A 10,250-nucleotide genomic window follows, 5' to 3' on the forward strand; every position below is an offset into this window, starting at 1 on the left:
CTCATGGTGTCAAAACTGGATTGTCTGGCCCGGACTCGAGTAATTATAGACTGACGCCACACAGCTTACATTGTGCTGAGTGCGGCGTTAAACAACACAAAAAAACAAAAACAAACTATATTTATATGACAATATGAAGCCGAAATTGCCCTCGAAAAAAGCAATATAACATTAAAGGAAAAAAATCGATATTTCACATGATCTGACAAAGATGAAAATTTCACTTATGGCTTCGTCAGCAATGGAGCAAGTGGAACAAGTGGGTAAATAATAGCATAGTAGTATATGTATATGAAGAAGTAAAGTTACAAATAGAGACATGGTAGTACATATATTCTTGCGTTGTTTATTATCTTTGTCTTTAATTTTCAGGGCGGAGTGTACTTTTTCTCTATGGTCGATGTCAGTGCTATGAGGCTTTCTGTCTATATACTAGGTTTCCTACAGTTCCTGACAGTCGGATGGATATATGGTATGTAAACTGAAATACGCTTTAGTCACCTCTCAGCTCTTACTGCTGAAGACAAAATAATTCAAAACATAATATGAGATGCAATGCAATGGCTGCCATGTACTTCCATACACATACAACATATTCATGATTGTTTTACACTTAACTGGAAAAGTATATTTTGTCAATAATCACTTTTGATTTTGACCGCCTCCGTCGTCTAGTGGTAGAGCGTCCGCCCGGAGAGCGGAAGGTCCGGGGTTCGATCCCCGACCGCGTCATACCAAAAGACGTTAAAAGATGGTACTTGTTGTTACCCTGTCTGGCGCTCGGCATTAAGGGGCTAAACCAAGGACTGGTCGGCTCGGAGTCAGTATACTGTGTCTGAGTGGGGTATTCATGTTAAACTGCGGCATGGTATCTCAGTGAGCTAGCACTATAAATCAGCATCAGTCCGGACTAGTACAAGCAGCCACACAAACACACACACGTACATGCACGTCGCTATATAAGTGCAATAATCTTGGACGCGACGTTCAACCCCATTTCACCTCACCTAACTTTTGATTTTCATGAAGTTTTTTTTCAAAAATGGTTAAGAAAGTTGTGTTTTGGGCCGTGTTGAACAGTATTTCAGTACATCACTGTTTAATGTGGGAGGCCAGACTGATGTGATGCAGTTCTTAGACGTTTGCTATTTTGCTGACAACCACGAGCATGGGAACCGATGATCAAATTTCAGCAGAATATGGGATTCGAGCACACTGTCATAGGTTTATGACATCCAACTGTGGACGGGGGCACGGATGGCCCAGTCGTTTAAGGCGCCGCTGTGCAGAGCTGCGTCCCTTTGGCACGTCAGAAACCGATGATTGTGGGTTCGAATCCCGGTTCGCCCCGATTATGTTTCTAGGTTTCTCAGCACCATACCCGTGCTCGTTGGTTTCACCGAATCGGTAAACGTCGGAGACCTGCATCACTTCGGGCTTTCCCCCCACATTCAGCTGACACGCCGTGATATAACTAGAATAATGTTAAAAGCGGCGTTAAACCCAACTCACTCACTCACTCACTCACTCACTCACTCACTCACTCACTCACTCACTCACTCTCGGATATAGACCTTACCTGCATGTTGAGCCCAATCAACAGAACCAGGAAGAACAATGCAAAGCTCCACAAATTGGATACTGGAAGGTTCCCGGCCACTTCCGCCATTCCTACAAACACTGCCTGAACACCTGTTACACACAAAAACATTAACATATTGTATTTACGATATAGACTTCATTAAAACTACAGACAAAGATTGAGGGAAACATTGATCCTAAAATCGTACATATAGATACATAATACTATACTCGTCATCTTGATACCATTTTAATGATATAATAAACTATCGTTTACCAAACCAAAATTTGTGACACATCCGGTTGCGCAAGCAAATCGATAGACTCACTCACTCACTCACTCAATCACTCCAACTATGCACAGTGAAATAAAGCGCTGGAGACGATTGGCTCGATACCACCTTTGTCAAGTTATGTTTACTACCTTTGTCATGTTTATGTTTACTACCTCTGTCAAGGTTATGTTTACTACCTTTGTTAAGGTTATGTTTACTACCTTTGTTAAGGTTATGTTTCTACCTTTGTCAAGGTTATGTTCACTGCCTTTGTCAAGTTTATGTTTACTACCTTTGTCAAGGTTATGTTCACTGCCTTTGTCAAGTTTATGTTTACTACCTTTGTCAAGGTTATGTTTACTACCTTTGTCAAGGTTATGTTTACTACCTTTGTCAAGGTAATGTTTACTACCTTTGTCAAGGTTATGTTTACTACCTTTGTCAAGTTTATGTTTACTACCTTTGTCAAGTTTATGTTTACTACCTTTGTTAATGTTATGTTCACTGCCTTTGTCAAGTTTATGTTTACTACCTTTGTCAAGGTTATGTTTACTACCTTTGTTAAGGTTATGTTTACTACCTTTGTCAAGGTTATGTTTACTACCTTTGTCAAGTTTATGTTTACTACCTTTGTCAAGGTTATGTTTCTACCTTTGTCAAGGTTATGTTCACTGCCTTTGTCAAGTTTATGTTTACTACCTTTGTCAAGGTTATGTTTACTACCTTTGTCAAGGTTATGTTTACTACCTTTGTCAAGTTTATGTTTACTACCTTTGTCAAGGTTATGTTTCTGCCTTTGTCAAGTTTATGTTTACTACCTTTGTCAAGGTTATGTTTACTACCTTTGTCAAGGTTATGTTTACTGCCTTTGTCAAGGTTATGTTTACTACCTTTGTCAAGGTTATGTTTACTACCTTTGTCAAGGTTATGTTTACTGCCTTTGTCAAGTTTATGTTTACTACCTTTGTCAAGGTTATGTTTACTGCCTTTGTCAAGGTTATGTTTACTACCTTTGTTAATGTTATGTTTCTGCCTTTGTCATGTTTATGTTTACTACCTTTGTCAAGGTTATGTTTACTACCTTTGTCAAGGTTATGTTTACTACCTTTGTCAAGGTTATGTTTACTGCCTTTGTCAAGGTTATGTTTACTACCTTTGTCAAGGTTATGTTTACTACCTTTGTCAAGGTTATGTTTACTACCTTTGTCAAGGTTATGTTTACTGCCTTTGTCAAGTTTATGTTTACTACCTTTGTCAAGGTTATGTTTACTGCCTTTGTCAAGGTTATGTTTACGACCTTTGTGAAGGTTATGTTTACTACCTTTGTCAAGGTTATGTTTACTACCTTTGTCAAGGTTATGTTTACTACCTTTGTCAAGGTTATGTTTCACTGATAAAGGAGATCCACATGTGTCATATATACCAAGTTACCGATATAGTCACTTTCAACGGATACATGGATGTATGTGTGCAGTCCAAACATAAAAGCATAAAACCATTGCAACAAGCGTTATATTTCAGGCATGGATCAGTTTAGCAGAGACATCAAGATGATGACTGGTCTACGACCTCCTGTCGTCTTCAAGTTCATCTGGTGTTTCGTACTTCCTCTTGTTATTCTGGTAATGATGCTTGAACATTAGTTGTTGTTTAGTACGTCTAGTCACTCAGGATATCCTCGACCATTGGGGTTCTTGATGCTCCATGTCTTTGGGACCCGTGAAGATTCCGGGGTAGAATAGGTCTTCAGCAACCCGTGCTTGCCGTAAAAGGGGGTATGGTTGTCGTAAAAGGCGACTAACGGGATCGGGTGGTCAGGCTCGCTGACTTGGTTGATGCATGTCGTCGATCCCAATTGCGTGGATCGATGTTCATGATGTAAATCACTGGATTGTCTGGTCCAGGCTCGATTATTTACACACCGCCGTCATATAGCTGGAATATTGCTGAGTGCAGCGTAAAACAACAAACCAAACCAAACCATGTCTTTGGGGCTTGATCTGATATTAGCAGGGCGTTTTGGATTTCATAATCTGCAAGGTCGTGTGAAACCAAAGTTCGAGTGCAGTTTGTCAAGCCGCATACGCCCTGAAATTGATACATGTTAATATTATTACATGTAAACCAGAATATAAGATGTAAGTATCGTCACATTTAACATTTCGAATGTAATATAATTCCATTATCTGGTTATAGATTAAAATCTGTATTGGGTAACTGTACTTCTCGTCTTACCTTACAGTTGCTGTTGCTTCTATCCCTCTCTCAAGAACACGGACTATTTTATGGTAGCTACAGTTTCCCCGTGTGGGCTGAAGTGATGGGCTGGTTCATTTCCCTGGTACCGCTTGCGCCGATTCCAGTGTTTGTTGTGGTCTCGTTCGTTCTTGTTAGAAATCAGGTAAGATTAACAGGATAACTAAGTAAGGATAATATTTATGGATGAACAACTTCTTTATTAATTAGGAGCGACGTTTCGGTGTAGGTTCTAACACCGTTATCAAGCAGGTGACAACTTCTTTATTACAATTAGGAGCGACGTTTCGGTGTAGGTTCTAACACCGGAGCGACGTTTCGATGTAGGTTCTAACACCGTTATCAAGCAAGTCGTCATCCATAAATCGTATCCCTACTTAGAGCTCCAACTTCTAAACGCCTCTTAAAGAAGTTAAAAGTATAACGTAAAAGGGGTTGGTTGGTTTGTTGTTTAACGCCGTACTCAGCAATATTCCACCTATATGGCGGCGGTCTGTAAATAATCGAATCTGGACCAGACAATCCAGTGATTAATATCATGAGCATCGATCCACGCAATTGGGATCGATGACATGCATCAACCAAGTCAGCGAGCCTGACCACCCGATCCCGTTAGTCGCCTTTACCGACAAGCGTGTCGTAAAAGGGGAAGGGGAAGAAACATTGAGAAACATTCTCCTGTGAGAAAGTGTTTTGGGGGAGAGAGAAGTTGAGTTGCTATACATTATTCGTCCATCACAAGGTGGCTTGTAGGGAACACTATTTCTTCCGGATAGAGCCGCGATGAAGGGCAAAGATCAACGCCACGGAAATGAAATATGAGTTTATATTGCGCGTTTTATGTGGCTGACTGTGTGGCAGATTAAGAGCTGACCATATGACTGATTCTTGAAAGAACTGAATATGTGGCTGAATGTGTGACTGCTTGTTGTGAGAGTTGACTGTGTGACTGATTGTTGTAGAGGCTGATTGTGTGACTGACTATGATAATAATTAAAATAATGACAAAAGAAGGGTCTTTGTAATGCACTTTAATGCACTGTTGAAAAGTAAGGGACACTGTTGAAAAGTAAGAGACACTGTTGAAAGTAAGAGACACTGTTGAAAAGTAAGAGACACTGTTGAAAGTAAGAGACACTGTTGAAAAGTAAGAGACACTTTTGAAAAGTAAGAGACACTTTTGAAAAGTAAGGGACACTGTTAAAAAGTAAGAGACACTGTTGAAAGTTAGAGACACTGTTGAAAAGTAAGAGACACTGTTGAAAGTAAGAGACACTGTTGAAAAGTAAGAGACACTGTTGAAAGTAAGAGACATTGTTGAAAGTAAGAGACACTGTTGAAAAGTAAGAGACATTGTTGAAAGTAAGAGACACTGTTGAAAGTAAGAGACACTGTTGAGTAAGAATAGATGGGTTTTGAGCATGGATCTGAAAGAGTCCAGTAGTGGAGCATTCCTCAAGAGAGTTGGTAGTCTGTTCCACAGCGTGGGTGGCGCAATAGCCAAAGATCTTAGCCCAAACAGTTTCAGATTCAGACAAAAAGTTCTGGTTTTCAGAGGCTGCGTTCAGGTTTGTAAGTAGACAGAGGCTGTAAAAGGTGACCATGCTTGTCGTAAGAGGCGACTAACGGGATCGGGAGGGCAGGCTCGCTGACTAGGTTGACTCGATTATTTACCGACCGCCGTCATATGGCTGGAATATTGCTGAGTGCGGCGTTAAACAATAAACAAAATGTATGTAGAGAGAAGTTCAGTAAGGTATGACGGTGCAAGACCTTGGTATGGCAAGCATTTGGTTTTAAGCCGGATCTTTGCGTCGACTGGCAACCAGTGCAGATTCTGGAGCGTTGGTGCTATCAGTGACCACTTGGATGTTCTGGTAATTATTCTAGAGGCTGTGTTTTGGATTTTCTGTACACGCACCTGACGATGCTTAATGCCGTAAAGGAGACTGCTACTATGGTCAATGCTAAGAAGAACTATGCTGACATATAAATCAATGTGAACTCTTAATCGTTTGACACTAGAAGAGAAGTTTATCTTGGAAACACTAACTGTGATATTTTGAAATATGGAGGCACTGTGCAGTACCATTCATCATTGCCTCATCTTTAACTGATTGTAGTAAAGTGAGTGAGTGAGTGAGTTGGGTTTTATGCCGCTTCGAACAGTATTCTGGTTATATCGTGGCGTGTCAGCTTTATGTGGAAAGACAGCCCGAAGTGATGCATGCCCTGGACTTGAAACCAATGAGCACAAGTTTACTACTGACAAACCTAGAACCATAATCGGGACGACTCTGGATTCGAACCCACGACCATAGGTTTCTGGCGTGCCCAAAGGACGCAACTATGCTGTGCCTTAGACGAGTGGGCTGATTGTGTTTTCAAAGAACCTGGTAGGGTGAATCGCTGTTCTTGAAGTGAACCAACCGGGACTGCATCACAACTTACTCAATTTCTCTTTCAGATGCATAAACCGTCACTGTATGTGTACGTCCAGTATCATTTGACACATGTACACATTGGTAGGTCCGTAAGAGATGTATAACCTTGACTGTATTGTTCTATGTGTGGATTCTTCAGGCTCCTTTGAGTGCCAAGCCGGACTGGGGCCCAGCCGATCCAGCCTACCGGGCGGAATATGACGCCCAGAAGTCCCGATACATGACGCTGTTAGGAAGAGTTAAGGCAGTGTTCACGACCTGACCATGTAATTGATCTCTGAGACATCTGTGCCTTTTTCAGTTTGGATGTACCTAATTTCTTTCACAACTTCATCTGTTTCAAGGATAAGATTCATAATTATGCATGCAAGACAAGACAATTTATTCAGTATAGAGGCCAGTGGCCCCAAATACAGACATAGAAGTTTCATTTCACACGCACGCACGCACGCACGCACGCACGCACGCACGCACAGAGAGAGAGGTGTATTAACTGGTTAATAGGTATATTAAGTGGTATTGAAGATATTTCTTATTTTTCGCACATTGAAAAGGTACATACAGATCACTGTGTATTTTGAGTGTTCATAATATTTATGAATATGTTTACTGCACTGTCATTTCTGATGTATTTACTTATATACTTTTTTTCTAATAGAGGTATATGCATGACATACAAGTAAACCATGATCTCGTCTTCTAAGTACATTTTGTCATTTAGCCAACAATGAGGACACAGTCTTCAATGGTATGGTATATCAGTGTATCTTCCTGTTTCTGTCATAAGTCTAGGGGCGGTCGGGTAGCCTAGTGGTTAAAGCGTTCGCTCGTCACGCCGAAGTCCCGGGTCCGAATCCCGACATGGGTACAATGTGTGAAGCCCATTTCTGGTGTCCCCCGCCGTGATATTGCTGGAATATTGCTAAAAGCGGTGTAAAACCAAACTCACTCACTCACTGTCATAAGTCTAAAATTGCCACATCTAAATCTTGTTAAACAAATTCTCAAATATAAAGGCATATGCAAAAATAGCAATGCATATGTATGTTTCCACATGTAAAAGGGTCTTATATAACACATAGTTAGCACATTTATGAGAAGAGTGTAGTGTAGACTACCAGTTTTGTTTAAAATCATCAAGAAGTCTTTTTTTAAATATGATAAAAATGTAAATATTCCCAACATCCTAGGTAATCCATACAAAACCAAACTCAAATTGAAATAGAATATGTTTGATAAGTGTAGCCCATGTGATTCTGCCAGCATCACCAAGAGACTTTAACATTAAAAAACATTGATGAGGTACCCTATTTCTATCAAGATTGATTCGTCTACACCAGAACTTAACTGCCAGTGACATGTAAGTAAGCTGAAGTGGAGCTCTACCACATTCTATCAGTACTATATTATTGCTTGTACTTTTACCAACTTTCAGGAAATATTTGCACATTCCTATCTGAACATTTTCAGTAGTTTTACAATATGTTGTTTCCCAGATTTCTGACCCATAGCACAATATTGGTGTAACCATTGCATAAAAAATCCTGAAAAGATCAGATCAATTATTATTACCTACTCTACTTTTGATACCTGTATAAGGGCTTTATTTGCTTGTCATGCAAGGCAGAACTGTGCTTTAGTCCAAACTAGTCTGGGTGTAAATACTATACCTACATATCTATAAATGACACCACCTCAAGCTTCTGGCCGTGAAGAGACCAATTCTCATAGTGTCGCAGTGGGCCGCTGTTACGAAATACGGTAACCTAAGTCTTTTTCACATTTACTTTCATACCAGTTAATTCACGAAGATAATCCAAACCAATCATCTTTTTTTGTATATGTAATGCAGTATCAGCGACATGAGAGCAAATAGATTATATATTTTTTGAAGAGTTTCCCATTTATACCTCATTGTAAGGCTTGACAGTAATACGTCATGTTTGACAGTATCAAAGGCTTTTGCAAAATCAATAAACAAACAGCAGAATTTCCCTTTCTTTTTGCAGGCGTATTTCTTGATCATTGCATAGAGTGAAACTATGTGATCAGCAGTGGAATAATTTGATCTGAATCCTGCTTGTGTCTCATGAATAATAGTATTTTGATCACAACACTGTCGTAACCGATTGTTTAAAATAGAAGTAATATCTTACACACAGAGTCTATCGGTGATATACCTCTGTAGTTGTTGGGGTCAGCCTTCACACCAGATTTGAAGTTCGGACAAATAATGCTTCCCCCCCAGATATCAGGAAAACATCCGTCTTGGAATATCTTATTAACTATTAACGTAAAGAGAGAAATTGTGTAAGGTTTTGATGCTTTAAAGAACTCAGTTGAGATGCCATCTGGTCCTTGAGATTTATTATTTGCAAGATTATCAAAACAGTTAGAGACTTCCTGTTCAGTAATATATTGGTTTAATGAAGCTGTGTATGGATCGACTGTATACATGATTTGGGTTGGTTCGCATCACACGTAACCTCACCCAGATCAACTTAGATAATTATGCATGCAACCAAATACAATCAGCATACGTCGGACCAATGGACATTATTTGTTACGTAAATAAAAATATGCTGCATTATTCTGCTTCGAGTTTTCTATCTTAGTAAATGAGATCATATCAACTGAATCAACTTGTGGAGGTGCTGTTAAGAAAACTTCTGTGCTGGTTGTTGTGATACTTCCAGGTCGTGCAAGAGCCAGAGTCAGATTACTGTCTCCTGTTTTGGATGTTGTTAAACAAGAGCTGTTCTGTCAGACCTGATAACAATTGATTCAAGGTTGGAGAGTGATTTGGAAGAAACTGGCTTGACGTCTCTACTCATATACCTTAGGCATAACGTTTTGAATAATATGGAGATGTTTCAGATGAAAATGCCAGGAAGATCATCGACGGTTTTCCGATTTTTGTCAATATACTTATTCAAGTTGAACATATGCCATGGTGATGTCAGCCGAGCGCCAGAATGCTTGTATTTTCCGAGCGAGAGCATCATTAAGAGGGACATGATCTGAAGCCCCCTTTGAGATGAGGTCCAGACGTTGTCCTTAGTGGCGTGTGGTCCTTCATTTGAATACATCCCAGGAGCCTCGGTTCCTCCTCTGACAGATTATGACAGGTTTTGTTCCCATCTATGCTGCCGTGAGGAGAGACTTAATGGATCAAGTGGCCAGGCTCGGTGCCTCGGCAAACAGCATGTCCTCGTAACCCTACGGCGTGGATATTGGTTTTAATATCATTGGCCTTTATGACAGGCCAAATTCTGAAGTATTGCTACTTGCGGCAAGACCAACAAACACACACACGTGTACGCAGGTACGAACGCAACATCCTTAACGCAACAAGACATGACACATATACGAGGGCTGGTTGAAAGGTTCTCATGTACAGTACAACCCTAAGAGTGTGCATGTCTTAAGTACAATACATGCCATGCTTTCATGTTGCATTTGAGCCAAATACACAAAAAGTAAGCATTTTTCTGTAGGCATGAACGTGACTACTCCCAACAGACATTCATGCGGGCAACTTTAGGAGATAATGCTCCTTCTATTAAGAGGTTGGTGCGGAGAGGAAGAGAGAGCCTCGAGGATGATTCAAGATCAGACAGACCTTCAACTACCACTTTGAGGAAAGTGTTAATGAAATACGTCATATGATTATGGATGATCGACGACACATCAA

The 10,250-nt window shown here is 40.2% G+C and overlaps 1 protein-coding gene across 4 annotated transcripts in view; it reads left to right on the top strand.

Moving 5' to 3' along the window:
* Positions 1-9,146, top strand: part of LOC124144769 (sodium- and chloride-dependent glycine transporter 2-like) — a 28,248-nt gene extending 19,102 nt beyond the window's left edge. For all 4 annotated transcript variants that reach the window (XM_046515453.2, XM_046516260.2, XM_046517053.2 and 1 more), the window contains exons 11-14: positions 373-472; positions 3,378-3,478; positions 4,099-4,257; positions 6,696-9,146. In XM_046515453.2, the coding sequence (XP_046371409.2) occupies positions 373-472; positions 3,378-3,478; positions 4,099-4,257; positions 6,696-6,818 (483 nt within the window). In that variant the 3' untranslated portion in view covers positions 6,819-9,146. The remainder of the gene's footprint in view (positions 1-372; positions 473-3,377; positions 3,479-4,098; positions 4,258-6,695) is intronic.
* The last annotated feature ends 1,104 nt before the right edge of the window (positions 9,147-10,250 follow it).

This window comes from Haliotis rufescens, unplaced genomic scaffold (genome assembly GCF_023055435.1).
Source record: "Haliotis rufescens isolate VD_foot unplaced genomic scaffold, xgHalRufe1.0.p SCAF_17, whole genome shotgun sequence".
Lineage (NCBI taxonomy): Eukaryota > Metazoa > Mollusca > Gastropoda > Lepetellida > Haliotidae > Haliotis > Haliotis rufescens.